The following is a 16,124-nucleotide window of genomic DNA, read 5'->3' as shown; positions in this document are numbered from 1 at the left end:
GTGGGGTTGGTGCAACTTAAGACAACAAAATGACAAGTTTGAGAGAGAAAGCTAAATATGTGTATGCGACCAATATTTAGTTGGATTTTATTTTGATTTGAGGACTAACTGGTGCACTTGTATGACTCAAAGAAGGGTCTTCAATTATAGGTGCTTTTATGAGCTCTCCTAGCTGTGCCGTTGAAGAGCTAGAGAAAGCACACTTGTAGTTGTTTTGTTTGGAACACAAAATGTGATGGCATCCTCGCCATCACACAATTACTGTTGTTGTTTACGAAATCCCAGAATGGCCCTTTATAAATCGCAATCTGGGTCAGGTGGGCGTCATTTGAAAGCTTGTTCTATTGCCAACATGACTAGTTATAAAATCAGATCTTGCAGTGTGATCTTGCAGTGTTAGGGTTTCACACGGCAATTCAGAGAAACAGATCGTAATTCTAGTGCGCATAGAAAGGAGTCAGGTGTGTGTTCTGCTGCAAATTCTCTTCACAATAGACAAACACAGGCTCATTCTGTTCAGAACAACCCAGGGTATGACGCCATGTCATCTGGTAACTAACATAGGCTCATTCTGTTCAGAACAACCCAGGGTATGACGCCATGTCATCTGGTAACTAACATAGGCTCATTCTGTTCAGAACAACCCAGGGTATGACGCCATGTCATCTGGTAACTAACATAGGCTCATTCTGTTCAGAACAACCCAGGGTATGACGCCATGTCATCTGGTAACTAACATAGGCTCATTCTGTTCAGAACAACCCAGGGTATGACGCCATGTCATCTGGTAACTAACATAGGCTCATTCTGTTCAGAACAACCCAGGGTATGACGCCATGTCATCTGGTAACTAACATAGGCTCATTCTGTTCAGAACAACCCAGGGTATGACGCCATGTCATCTGGTAACTAACATAGGCTCATTCTGTTCAGAACAACCCAGGGTATGACGCCATGTCATCTGGTAACTAACATAGGCTCATTCTGTTCAGAACAACCCAGGGTATGACACCATGTCATCTGGTAACTAACATAGGCTCATTCTGTTCAGAACAACCCAGGGTATGACGCCATGTCATCTGGTAACTAACATAGGCTCATTCTGTTCAGAACAACCCAGGGTATGACGCCATGTCATCTGGTAACTGTACATCAAACATAGTGATCATAAACGTTGACACTGTATATGACATACGTTTTATGATGTGAAGTGCACATTTGGACTCACGGGTGTTTGTCTTGCTTGTATGACATCAAATCAGTATTTATTATAATCCTCAACGTCTCATCTTTCAAAATACATTGAGTCCTCTTATTTTACAGCATTTCCCTCACTCAGACAACAAAAACATTTTCTAAAGTTGCCCAATTAGTCAGAGGGATCAGGGAAACTTCTTGTCATGTGCGGTGCTCAAGTTCAGAACGGTGAAGCACAGAGACTGAGCTCTGATGTCATTTATAGCATGTTACTGTACAGCCACTACGTTCCAATTTAGATGCTTATCAGTGTCAAAATCTGCCGTTTTCATCTTGTATACGGGTACGAGTGTGAAAGGCTACTTTTACTTGAGTGGGATACTCCACTTGTCTTGTTTGTTGTTTGGTAAGGTGTCAAAATATTGAATAGTGTATATTCAGTTCACACACCCCAGTGTTGTTGTTGTGGACATGAGCTTTATTCAGGCTTAGGATTCTGAATGGGTTTATCACAGTGCAGGTCATTTTATTTATTCTCCTTGTTTTAGAAAATTAATCATTACTACCAGACTGACTCATACTACCATACACTGATACTACTCACTAATGTGATAATAGACAGTATATAACTATTAATATTAATAGCACATTAACAAGTATGAAGGAGGTCACTACTCTAATATACCGTCACGGGTACAGTATTAGGTCACAAACTAACATTGACCCACAGTATGAACTCACTTACTCCCTACACACACACACACACACACACACACACACACACACACACACACACACACACACACACACACACACACACACACACACACACACACACACACACACTCACACACTCACACACTCACACACACACACACACACACACACACACACACACACACACACACACACACACACACACACACACACACACACACACACACACACACGTTTCACTCCCCCACACACGTTGCACACATTCCCACAGGTTTCTACTCACTTGTATAATCTCATGTCACACAAAGATAATGTATACACACACACATCTACCCCTTCCTCACCTCTCTGTGGCCTCTTTTCCGTCTGCAGATGCGATCGGTAGATCGGGTCTTCAAGTTCATCGACTTGCCGCAGGAGGAGCCAAGACCCAGTGGTGGTGGTAAAGTCACAGACCTGGTCCTCGACAACCCCCACGCACAAGACTGCTGGCCCAACCAGGGCCACATGGATGTCCAGGGGCTGACTGTCAAGTATACAGAGGCCGGACGCTCTGTGCTGCAGAACCTGTCCTTCACCGTGGAAGCGGGCCAAAGTGTAGGTGGCGGAGATGGGGTGGAGATGGGTGTAGAGATGGGGTGGAGATGGAGTGGAGATGGGGTAGAGATGGATTGGAGATGGGGTGGAGATGGGGTAGAGATGGATTGGAGATGGATTGGAGATGGGGTGGAGATGGGGTGGAAATGGAGTGGAGATGAGGATGGAGATGAAGTGGAGATGGGGTGGAGATGGAGTGGAGATGAAGTGGAAATGGGGGTGGAGATGAAGTGGAGATGGATTGGAGATGGAGTGGAGATGGGGGTGGAGATGAAGTGGAGATGGGGTGGAGATGGAGTGGAGATGGAGTGGAGATGGGGGTGGAGATGAGGATGGAGATGAAGTGGAGATGGGGTGGAGATGGAGTGGAGATGAAGTGGAAATGGGGGTGGAGATGAAGTGGAGATGGGGTGGAGATGGAGTGGAGATGGGGTGGAGATGAGGATGGAGATGAAGTGGAGATGGGGTGGAGATGGAGTGGAGATGAAGTGGAAATGGGGGTGGAGATGAAGTGGAGATGGGGTGGAGATGGAGTGGAGATGGGGGTGGAGATGAAGTGGAGATGGAGTGGAGATGAAGTGGAAATGGGGGTGGAGATGAAGTGGAGATGGATTGGAGATGGAGTGGAGATGGGGGTGGAGATGAAGTGGAGATGGGGTGGAGATGGAGTGGAGATGGAGTGGAGATGGGGGTGGAGATGAGGATGGAGATGAAGTGGAGATGGGGTGGAGATGGAGTGGAGATGAAGTGGAAATGGGGTGGAGATGAAGTGGAGATGGGGTGGAGATGGAGTGGAGATGGGGTGGAGATGGAGTGGAGATGGGGTGGAGATGAGGATGGAGATGAAGTGGAGATGGGGTGGAGATGGAGTGGAGATGAAGTGGAAATGGGGGTGGAGATGAAGTGGAGTTGGGGTGGAGATGGGGGTGGAGATGAAGTGGAGATGAAGTGGAGATGGGGTGGAGATGGTGGTGGAGATGAGGATGGAGATGAAGTGGAGATGGGGTGGAGATGAGGATGGAGATGAAGTGGAGATGGGGTGGAGATGGAGTGGAGATGAAGTGGAAATGGGGGTGGAGATGGATTGGAGATGGAGTGGAGATGGGGGTGGAGATGAAGTGGAGATGAAGTGGAGATGGAGTGGAGATGGGGGTGGAGATGGATTGGAGATGGAGTGGAGATGGGGTGGAGATGAAGTGGAGATGGGGTGGAGATGGGGTGGAGATGGAGTGGAGATGGGGGTGGAGATGAGGATGGAGATGAAGTGGAGATGGGGTGGAGATGGAGTGGAGATGAAGTGGAAATGGGGGTGGAGATGAAGTGGAGATGGGGTGGAGATGGAGTGGAGATGGGGTGGAGATGAGGATGGAGATGAAGTGGAGATGGGGTGGAGATGGAGTGGAGATGGAGTGGAAATGGGGGTGGAGATGAAGTGGAGATGGGGTGGAGATGGAGTGGAGATGAAGTGGAAATGGGGGTGGAGATGAAGTGGAGTTGGGGTGGAGATGGAGTGGAGATGGGGGTGGAGATGAAGTGGAGATGAAGTGGAGATGGGGTGGAGATGGAGTGGAGATGAAGTGGAAATGGGGGTGGAGATGAAGTGGAGTTGGGGTGGAGATAGAGTGGAGATGGGGGTGGAGATGAAGTGGAGATGAAGTGGAGATGGGGTGGAGATGGTGGTGGAGATGAGGATGGAGATGAAGTGGAGATGGGGTGGAGATGGTGGTGGAGATGAAGTGGAGATGAGGATGGAGATGAAGTGGAGATGAGGATGGAGATGAAGTGGAGATGGGGTGGAGATGAGGATGGAGATGAAGTGGAGATGAGGATGGAGATGAAGTGGAGATGGGGTGGAGATGGAGTGGAGATGAAGTGGAAATGGGGGTGGAGATGAAGTGGAGATGGGGTGGAGATGGAGTGGAGATGGGGGTGGAGATGAAGTGGAGATGAAGTGGAGATGGGGTGGAGATGACTTTGGAGACTGACTTTGCTGCTAACATTTTTATTGAGGGAAAATGTACTGATAAAATGTAGTGATAGGTGGTTGTTCTCACCTACCTATTTTAAGATGAATGCACTACATGTCACTCTGGATAACAGTGTCTGCTAAATTACTACAATGCAAATGTAATGTAGTGGACGGCCTGATCTGCCCTCAGGTGAACCGACTGTAGATTCATTCCTATCCGTCTGTTAAGTCTTGAGAGGTAATTACAGAGAAAGAGCTCTCAGTAACGAGACCTGAGGGAGGCTTGCTCATTGGGCCTAGATTATCCATTAGCACTTTAATCTAGCCATTAGCACTTTTGTTTAGCCATTAGCTAACGCTTCCTGCTAATGGCCTAATTGTCACTGACGCTCTGAGCCTGAGGGAGAGTAGAGGGTTTCTAGTTTCCCACAGTTCACAGTGTAGTTTTGTATGCTACGTAGCGTATAGTATCAATGTTGTATCAAGATCTTTATTGAAAATGAGCAGGTTAATGGGAGAGACCTATAAGGAAGACAATGGCTGCGTCTGGCTCGTGGAGATTTTGGGTACATATTCTGAATTAATTATGGTACATATTCTTGTCTCAGTGTACGTTTGTTGCTGTCCATAGGTGGGTGTGTTGGGGAGGACGGGCTCAGGGAAGAGCACCTTGCTCTCTGCCCTGCTGCGCCTGGCCTCTACAGATGGAGAGATCTCCATTGACGGGGTCTCCTGGAACTCTGTCACACTACAGACCTGGAGAAAAGCCTTCGGAGTGGTGCCACAGGTAAATATTTCCCCGCTTGGGGTTACAAACAGCTCCCCTCAAGGACCTGATGACAGCTCAACTATTGTACCATCAATTCCGAGGGTTGTTATGGTGACAGTATTACCGCCCATCAGTCCCTAGGGTTGTTACGGTAACAGTATTACCGCACATCAGTCCCTAGGGTTGTTACAGTAACAGTATTGCCGCCCATCAGTCCCTAGGGTTGTTATGTTGACAGTATTACCACCCATCAGTCCCTAGGGTTGTTATGTTGACAGTATTACCGCCCATCAGTCCCTAGGGTTGTTATGGTGACAGTATTACCGCCCATCAGTCCCTAGGGTTGTTACGGTGACAGTATTACCGCCCATCAGTCCCTAGGGTTGTTATGTTGACAGTATTACCGCCCATCAGTCCCTAGGGTTGTTATGTTGACAGTATTACCGCCCATCAGTCCCTAGGGTTGTTATGTTGACAGTATTACCGCCCATCAGTCCCTAGGGTTGTTATGTTGACAGTATTACCGCCCATCAGTCCCTAGGGTTGTTATGGTGACAGTATTACCGCCCATCAGTCCCTAGGGTTGTTATGGTGACAGTGACAGTCCCTATTGTTACAGTATTACGCCCATCAGTCCCTAGGGTTGTTACAGTGACAGTATTACCGCCCATCAGTCCCTAGGGTTGTTATGGTGACAGTATTACCGCCCATCAGTCCCTAGGGTTGTTACAGTGATCAGTCCCTATTGTTACAGTGACAGTATTACCCCCATCAGTCCCTAGGGTTGTTACAGTGACAGTATTACCGATTAGTCCCTAGGGTTGTTACGGTGACAGTATTACCGCCCATCAGTCCCTAGGGTTGTTATGTTGACAGTATTACCGCCCATCAGTCCCTAGGGTTGTTATGTTGACAGTATTACCGCCCATCAGTCCCTAGGGTTGTTATGGTGACAGTATTACCGCCCATCAGTCCCTAGGGTTGTTACAGTGACAGTATTACCGCCCATCAGTCCCTAGGGTTGTTACAGTGACAGTATTACCGCCCATTAGTCCCTAGGGTTGTTACGGTGACAGTATTACCGCCCATCAGTCCCTAGGGTTGTTACAGTGACAGTATTACCGCCCATCAGTCCCTAGGGTTGTTACGGTAACAGTATTACCGCCCATCAGTCCCTAGGGTTGTTATGGTGACAGTATTACCGCCCATCAGTCCCTAGGGTTGTTACGGTAACAGTATTACCGCCCATCAGTCCCTAGGGTTGTTATGGTGACAGTATTACCGCCCATCAGTCCCTAGGGTTGTTACAGTGACAGTATTACCGCCCATCAGTCCCTAGGGTTGTTATTACATCAGTCCCTAGGGTGATGGTGACAGTATTACCGTCCCTAGGGTTGTTACAACAGTATTACAGTCCCTAGGGTTGTTACAGTGACAGTATTACCGCCCATCAGTCCCAGGGTTGTTAGTCCCCCATCAGTCCCTAGGGTTGTTATGGTGACAGTATTACATCAGTCCCTAGGGTTGTTACAGCGACAGTATTACATCAGTCCCTAGGGTTGTTACAGTGACAGTATTACCGCCCATCAGTCCCTAGGGTTGTTACAGCGACAGTATTACCGCCCATCAGTCCCTAGGGTTGTTATGGTGACAGTATTACCGCCCATCAGTCCCTAGGGTTATTATGTTGACAGTATTACCGCCCATCAGTCCCTAGGGTTGTTACAGTGACAGTATTACCGCCATACCCGAGGTCACGACTCATGACCCGGTCAAATTCCACGTGACTGTCGAGACACGGTAACTAGGCCTACTCCAAAACTATGGTTTGTAAATGAATGGCACTGATTTCCGTTAGTAGGCTACCAAACTTGCTAATGGCCTGGTACTCAGCGCTCTATTGTCCATTAAATCACTCTGACATTAATGCAAATGCAATCGACAATTAAATCAAACACTTCATGTTTTAATTTTAATAATCGGAAGGACGAGGATAAAAGATGACGGGAGTTATAGGTCCCGTTCCCAAATGAACCTGGGGACTTCCCACCCGGACCCGATATGCATAAATAACATTTTAAAACATTCCATGTTGTTGTGGATCTTGTTTCAAGCTCAAAGCCAAACACAACGGCAGCCATTTGGATGGATGTTGAATGTGAGGCTAATAATTAGCTGGTTGATAAGCTGAATCAGGTCAGTAACCTCTTGAGGTTGGAGCAAAAACCATCAGGAAGGTATCTCTCCAGGAACAGGGTTGGAATGCCCTGGCATACAGCGTTTGAGCAGGATATCTATCACCTGTTGTGCAGTGAGAGCCAGCTCCTTAAACAGCTGGTTGATGCATGGAATGAAATAAGTTTATAAGCCCAGTAATTGCACAACATTTCTAAACTGCATGTAATCACGTGTGAAAACAGAGTTTGGATGGCGTCTATTAAAAAGAGGAGGATCCCAGCTTTCTATTGCTTGGCTAAAATATTTATTTCTCAAGAGCTAATATTAAGCACAGCTTTACAAGCTTTTCAACTGAAACATCCTCAAGTAGCATGGAAATGAACCACAGGAAAAGTGTCCTCAAATGCATACTGATCACATGTATTTTTTCCCCTGCCCCTTGCAATGTACGATTGATAGCGGCCCAATCTAAATCTAATCTAATTTCACACATCAGTACTTTCAAGTACTGTTGATAACTCCATATTGGTCAACAAGTACAGTGTGGCTACAAAGAACAACTCTCACACAGCTCACCCTGAAAAACAAAACAACTCACACAGCTCACCCTGAAAAACAAAACAACTCACACAGCTCACCCTGAAAAACAAAACAACTCACACAGCTCACCCTGAAAAACAAAACAACTCACACAGCTCACCCTGAAAAACAAAACAACTCACACAGCTCACCCTGAAAAACAAAACAACTCACACAGCTCACCCTGAAAAACAAAACAACTCACACAGCTCACCCTGAAAAACAAAACAACTCACACAGCTCACCCTGAAAAACAAAACAACTCACACAGCTCACCCTGAAAAACAAAACAACTCACACAGCTCACCCTGAAAAACAAAACAACTCACACAGCTCCTCAATTTTCTCTTTTCTTTGACAGAAAATCTTCATCCTGACTGGAACATTCCGTATGAACCTGGATCCGCACGCTTGCCACAGTGACGAGGAACTGTGGCGGGTGGCTGAGGAGGTGAGACACTAAGTTAACATTAGTCACACTGGTGTCTGGTCCAACCCTAAACCTAGCTTTATGCCCACATCCTGACTCAACCCTAAACCTAGCCTCAACCATAACCCTAATCCTAGCTTCATGTCCACATCCCAGATTAACCCTAACCCTAGCCTCAACCACAACCCTAACCCTAGTTTCACGTCCACATCCCGGTTCAACCCTAATCCTAGCTTCATGTCCACATCCCGGATTAACCCTTTCCCTCAACCACAACCCTAATCCTAGCTTCATGTCCACATCCCGGATGAACCCTAACTCTCAACCACAACCCTAATCCTAGCTTCATGTCCACATCCCGGATGAACCCTAACTCTCAACCACAACCCTAATCCTAGCTTCATGTCCACATCCCGGTTTAACCCTAGCCTCAACCACAATCCTAATCCTAGCTTCATGTCCACATCCCGGTTTAACCCTAGCCTCAACCACAATCCTAATCCTAGCTTCATGTCCACATCCCGGCTTAACCCTAACCCTCAACCACAATCCTAATCCTAGCTTCATGTCCACATCCCGGTTTAACCCTAACCCTCAACCACAACCCTAATCCTAGCTTCATGTCCACATCCCGGTTTAACCCTAACCCTATTCACAACCTTATTTTTATATAAGGGAGGCTTTGTTAGCATTTACCACCCTTCTCTTAATGCACTTGATTTGGCCATATTAGCACTTATAACTTTATAAATTACAATACTTATTTATTTATTATTTATTTAAGGGTCTAGATATATATATATATTGAGGTTTGGATTCTGTGGTGGTCTCTTCTCCCACCAAAAAGGCCTTATATTGGGCTATATTTACACAGCTCCTGAACATGTACAGTAATGAGCTTCATGCATTTGGGCCTACCTGTGGCTATAAAATGCCATCTAGTGGCCCTTTATAAACACTACAGAGCACTCTGTTGATTCTGTCAGAAGTTTGGAGTGTTCTGTGAGACCCCCAGCCATACACTCTTAACAGCTTGTAGAAGTGTTTTCTTTTAACTCGTGATTAATACAATCATTTGGTCAAGCCCCTATGTGCCTGTACACTCTGTCCCTCTTGAGGGTAACAGACCTCAGTCCCCTTACCTGACCCTCAACCCTAACCCTAGCTTCATGTTCACATCCCGGTTTAACCCTAACCCTAGCCTCAACCACAACCCTAACCCTAGTTTCACATCCACATCCCGGTTCAACCCTAATCCTAGCTTCATGTCCACATCCCACACAGACAAACATCCCATTTGTCTGTGTGTCTGTCTGTACACTGCAGAGAGGGACAGTGATCCGCTTCCTTCCATACAGCAGTAACCTCATTCCAACATGCTATGCTGATGTTAAGGTGTTGCTGTGTACATGTGTGTGGAGCGGGGCACTGACGAAGCCACCATAAACACACCATAGTGGTGGTTGTATAGCAAGCACAGCCAGGAGACTCACACGAGACTCCTTCTCTTGACTCTGACCATAGCTGATGTCATGTCTGATGTGGAGTTCAGGTTAGTACTATGTGTTTTGAAAGGTCCACCACCTTCATTTTTTGAAGGTTTGACGATCTATGATGTCATGTATAGGAGAGCAACATGACATCATAGATCGCCCAATGCACATACCGTATTTGTTTCAACTCCTTTAAAATGAAGGTGGTGGACCTTTCCAAACACATAGTATTAACCTGAACTCCACATCAGATGTAATGACTCCACCCTCCAGGTCACCTGATCTGTTCTGCCCTGCATATGTTCCCTGTAGGTAGTTTTTTTCAACAGGGGATACACATATACCACATATGAATCAATGAGTCGGTACATTTCATTGTTTGTTTGTTTGATTGATTGACTGACTGATTTGTCCTGTTTTCCTGTTGTCCTATGTGTCGTCCAGGTGGGTCTGAAGTCCGTGATAGAGCAGTTCCCAGACAAGCTGGACTTCCAGCTGGAGGACGGGGGTTATGTCCTGAGTAACGGACACAAGCAGCTCATGTGTTTGGCCCGCTCCATCCTCAGCAAGGCCCGCATACTGCTGCTGGACGAACCCAGCGCCTACCTCGACCCCATGTAAGGGAAGAGGGAGGGAGGATGAGGAGGAGAGAGAGAGACGTGGGTGGTGTTGAGATGTGTGTGTGTTTGAGTGTCTCACTGCATATGGTGACAATTCCAGGACTTACCGTAACTGTCATTGGATGTGTGGGTACGTACAGTATGTAACCACACGTACCGACACAGGACTTTACGCTAAATGGGGCCTGTAATGAGTGAATTAGTGGTTGTTGATGACGCTGGTCAACTTCAAACCTGCTGCTTTCATCTTAACCTCAGCAGGAAGTGCACATTAGTGGGCTTACGGGAGGAGTTTGTAGGGTGAGACGGGGAAATGTGTACGTAAAGGGAGAAAGAGAGAATGTGTGTTTTAGATTTTTTTTATTTAGATTTTTTATTTAACTTGGCAAGTCAGCAAAGAACAAATTCGTATTTACAATGACGACTTAGGAACAGTAGGTTAACTGCCTTGTTCAGGGGCAGATGACAGATTTTGACCTTGTCAGTTCAGGGATTCGATCTAGCAACCTTTCAGTTATTGGCCCAATCCTCTAACCACTAGGCTACCTGCTGCCCCGTTTATACACACTATATATACACCCTTCAAAAGTTTGGGGTCACTTAGAAATGTCCTTGTTTTTTGAAAGAAAAGCACATTTTTTTTGTCCATTAAAATAACATAAAATTGATCAGAAATACAGTGTAAACATTGTTAATATTGTAAATGACTATTGTAGCTGGAAACGACAGATTTTTTATGGAATATCTACATAGGCGTAGACTCCCATTATCAGCAACTCACTCCTGAGTTCCAATGGCATGTTGTGTTAGCTAATCCAAGTTTATCATTTTTAAAGTCTAATTGATCATTAGAAAAGCTTTTTGCAATTGTGTTAGCACAGCTGAAAACTGTTGTCCTGATTAAAGAAGCAATAAAACCGGCCTTTACACTAGTTGAGTATCTGGAGAATTAGCGTTTGTGGGTTTGATTACAGGCTCAAAATGTCCAGAAACAAAGAATTTTCTTCTGAAACTCGTCAGTCTATTCTTGTTTTGAGAAATGAAGGCTATTCCATTGTTTCTGGGCATTTTGAGCCTTTAACCGAACCCACAAATGCTGATGCTGTCTGTCTGTCTGTCTGTCTGTCTGTGTGTCTGTCTGTCTGTGTGTCTGTGTGTCTGTGTGTCTGTGTGTGTGTGTGTGTGTGTGTGTGTGTGTGTGTGTGTGTGTGTGTGTGTGTGTGTGTGTGTGTGTGTGTGTGTGCGTGCGTGCGTGCGTGTGTGTGTGTGTGTGATATGTAGGCCTATCGTTAAACTCGGTGTTTTTTTTTGTCTACTCTCTGTTTTGTGTATGATTGACAGAAGAACGTTGTCTAATGGTTGTGTAAAAATGTTTTGCTGGTTGACAGAACATTGCAGGTCCTGAGGAAGACGCTGAAACAGTCTTTCTCCAACTGTACAGTCATACTGTCAGAGCACAGAGTGGAACCACTGCTGGAGTGCCAGTCCTTCCTGGTTAGTGCACACACACACACACACACACACACACACACACACACACACACACACACACACACACACACACACACACACACACACACACACACACACACACACACACACACACACACACACACAATCTATCCCCTTTAAGCATGAGGTTTTCCCCTTCGTTACCCCCCCATCGCTTCCATTAAAATGCTTTAGTATTTCCCTGTTGGAGCTGAGAATAGAGCACCAATCACCAGCTAAATCATCTATCCTCCATTTTAGTGTAATTAAATTCTTCTATCAGGGCATCGCCATTTGTTAGCCTCAGAGTAAATCACTTATTTGATTAACAGTGTACCATGATATAGGGCAGGGCTATTCAACTCTTACCCTATGAGGTCTGGAGCCTGCTGCTTTTCCTTTCTACCTCATCATTAATTACATACATCTGGTGTGCCAGGTCTAAATCACTTCCTGCTTAAAGGGAAACAATGAAAAAAAGCAATGGAACTGGCTTCGAGGTCCAGAGTTGAGTTTGAGGGACTTAGGGCATGGTGTGGGCCGCATGCATGTGTGTGTGTGTGTGTGTGTGTGTGTGTGTGTGTGTGTGTGTGTGTGTGTGTGTGTGTGTGTGTGTGTGTGTGTGTGTGTGTGTGTGTGTGCGTGTGCATGTGCATGTGTGTGTGTCTGTATGTTTGTTTGTTTGGGAAATATAAGTGACCTGTGTTTGTGTTCACAGAAGCAGAGAGCATGACAAGGCAGGCACAGTGACATACAATACATTTGGAAAGTATTCAGACCTATTCACTTTTTCCACATTTGATTTACTTTACAACCTTATTCTAAAATTGCTTAAATAAAAAATGTTCCTCATCAATATACACACAATACCCCATAATGACAAAGCGATTTAAAAAAAAATGTTTGCAAATGTATATATAAAAAAAATCCTTATTTACTTAAGTACTCAGACCCTTTGCTGTGAGACTCTAAATTGAGCTCAGGCGTATCCTGTTTCCATTGATCATCCTTGAGATGTTCCTACAACTTGATTGGAGTCCACCTGTGGTCATTTAAATTGATTGGACATGATTTGGAAAGGCACACATCTGTCTATATAAGGTCCCACAGTTGACAGTGCATATCAGAGTAAAAACAAAGCCATGAGGTCGAAGGAATTGTCCGTAGAGCAGTGAGACAAGATTGTGTCGAGGCACAGATCTGGTGAAGGGTACCAAAAAAAGTCTGCAGCATTGAAGGCCCCCAAGAACACAGTGGCCTCCATCATTCTTTATTGGAAGAAGTTTGGAACCACCAAGACTCTTCCTATAGCTGGCCGCCCACGCCCAAACTGAGCAATCGGGGTAGAAGGGCCTTGGTCAGGGAGGTGACCAAGAACCCGATGGTCACTCTGACAGAGCTCCAGAGTTCCTCTGTGGAGATGGGAGAACCTTCCAGAAGGACAACCGTCTCTGTAGCACTCCACCAATAAGGCCTTTATGGTATAGTAGCCAGACGGAAGCCGGCAGGGACTGGGAGGCTTGTCAGGATCGAGAGAAAGATGAACGGAACAAAGTACAGAGAGATCCTTGATGAAATCCTGCCCAGATCGCTCAGGACCTCAGCCTGGGGCGAAGGTTCACCTTCCAACAGGACAACAATCCTAAGCACACAGCCAAGACAACGCAGGAGTGGCTTCGGGACAAGTCTCTGAATGTCCTTGAGTGGCCCAGCCAGAGCCAGGACTTGAACCCGATTGAACATCTCTGGAGAGACCTGAAAATATCTGTGCAGTGACGCTCCCCAGCCAACCTGACGGAGCTTCAGAGGATCTGCAGATTAGAATGGGAGAAACTCCCCAAATACAGGTGTGCCAAGCTTGTAGCGTCATACCCAAGAAGACTTGAGGCTGTAATCACTGCCAAAGGTGCTTCAACAGAGTACTGAGTAAAGGGTCTGAATACTTATGTGATATTTCAATTGTTGTTTTTGTATACAAAAAACACAGTTTTGTTTTTACCCCAATGTCGTGGTATCCAATTGTTTTTAGTAGCTACTATCTTGTCTCATCGCTACAACTCCCGTTCGGGCTCGGGAGAGACGAAGGTTGAAAGTCATGCGTCCTCCGATACACAACCCAACCAAGCCGCACTGCTTCTTAACACAGCGCCATCCAACCTGGAATCCAGCCGCACCAATGTGTCGGAGGAAACACCGTACACCTCACAACCTTGGTTAGCGCGCACTGCGCCCGGCCCGCCACAGGAGTCGCTGGTGCGCGATGAGACAAGGATTTCCCTACCGGCCAACCCCTCCCTAACCCGGACAACGCTAGGTCAATTGTGCGTCGCCCCACGGACCTCCCGGTCGCGGCCGGTTACGACAGAGCCTGGGCGCAAACCCAGAGTCTCTGGTGGCGCAGCTGGTGCTGCATTACAGCACCCTTAACCACTGCGCCACCCAGGAGGCCCACATTTTTGCTTTTTCATTATGGGGTATTGTGTGTAGAATGATGATGGGGGGAAAAAAACAATTGAATCCATTTTAGAATAAGGCTGTAACATAACAAAATGTGTAAAAAGTGAAGAGGTCTGAATACTTTCTGAATGCACTGTAAGACATGATGCTGGGTGGTTGACACTGGAACATTTTTACACTCTCCCTGCATTACACAACCAGCATTATTCATTCTCCCTGCATTACACAACCAGCATTATTCATTCTCCCTGCATTACACAACCAGCATTATTCATTCTCCCTGCATTACACAACCAGCATTATTCATTCTCCCTGCATTACACAACCAGCATTATTCATTCTCCCTGCATTACACAACCAGCATTATTCATTCTCCCTGCATTACACAACCAGCATTATTCATTCTCCCTGCTTTACACAACCAGCATTATTCATTCTCCCTGCATTACACAACCAGCATTATTCATTCTCCCTGCATTACACAACCAGCATTATTCATTCTCCCTGCATTACACAACCAGCATTATTCATTCTCCCTGCATTACACAACCAGCATTATTCATTCTCCCTGCATTACACAACCAGCATTATTCATTCTCCCTGCATTACACAACCAGCATTATTCATTCTCCCTGCATTACACAACCAGCATTATTCATTCTCCCTGCATTACACAACCAGCATTATTCATTCTCCCTGCATTACACAACCAGCATTATTCATTCTCCCTGCATTACACAACCAGCATTATTCATTCTCCCTGCATTACACAACCAGCATTATTCATTCTCCCTGCATTACACAACCAGCATTATTCATTCTCCCTGCATTACACAACCAGCATGATTCATTCTCCCTGCATTACACAACCAGCATTATTCATTCTCCCTGCATTACACAACCAGCATTATTCATTCTCCCTGCATTACACAACCAGCATTATTCATTCTCCCTGCATTACACAACCAGCATTATTCATTCTACCTGCATTACACAACCAGCTTTATTCATTCTCCCCGCATTACACAACCAGCATTATTCATTCTCCCTGCATTACACAACCAGCATTATTCATTCTACCTGCATTACACAACCTGCATTACACAACCAGCATTATTCATTCTCCCTGCATTACACAACCAGCAGTATTCATTCTCCCTGCATTACACAACCAGCAGTATTCATTCTCCCTGCATTACACAACCAGCATTATTCATTCTCCCTGCATTACACAACCAGCATTATTCATTCTCCCTGCATTACACAACCAGCAGTATTCATTCTCCCTGCATTACACAACCAGCATTATTCATTCTCCCTGCATTACACAACCAGCATTATTCATTCTCCCCGCATTACACAACCAGCATTATTCATTCTCCCTGCATTACACAACCAGCATTATTCATTCTCCCTGCATTACACAACCAGCATTATTCATTCTCCCCGCATTACACAACCAGCATTATTCATTCTCCCTGCATTACACAACCAGCATTATTCATTCTCCCTGCATTACACAACCAGCATTATTCATTCTCCCCGCATTACACAACCAGCATTATTCATTCTCCCTGCATTACACAACCAGCAGTATTCATTCTCCCCGCATTACACAACCAGCATT

At 45.7% G+C, this 16,124-nt stretch overlaps 1 protein-coding gene across 1 annotated transcript in view; it reads left to right on the top strand.

The window, feature by feature from the left end:
• LOC118396051 (cystic fibrosis transmembrane conductance regulator) overlaps window positions 1-16,124 on the top strand; it is a 108,369-nt gene that overhangs the window by 88,969 nt on the left and 3,276 nt on the right. The window contains exons 24-28 of the mRNA XM_052466266.1: window positions 2,287-2,511; window positions 5,112-5,267; window positions 8,368-8,457; window positions 10,374-10,546; window positions 11,938-12,043. Coding sequence (XP_052322226.1) covers window positions 2,287-2,511; window positions 5,112-5,267; window positions 8,368-8,457; window positions 10,374-10,546; window positions 11,938-12,043 — 750 coding nt within the window. The remainder of the gene's footprint in view (window positions 1-2,286; window positions 2,512-5,111; window positions 5,268-8,367; window positions 8,458-10,373; window positions 10,547-11,937; window positions 12,044-16,124) is intronic.

The sequence above is a fragment of the Oncorhynchus keta genome, chromosome 17 (assembly GCF_023373465.1).
Source record: "Oncorhynchus keta strain PuntledgeMale-10-30-2019 chromosome 17, Oket_V2, whole genome shotgun sequence".
In the NCBI taxonomy this organism is placed as follows: Eukaryota; Metazoa; Chordata; class Actinopteri; order Salmoniformes; family Salmonidae; genus Oncorhynchus; species Oncorhynchus keta.
Note: the sequence above shows the minus strand (reverse complement) of the source record. Positions and strands in the feature narration are given on the sequence as shown.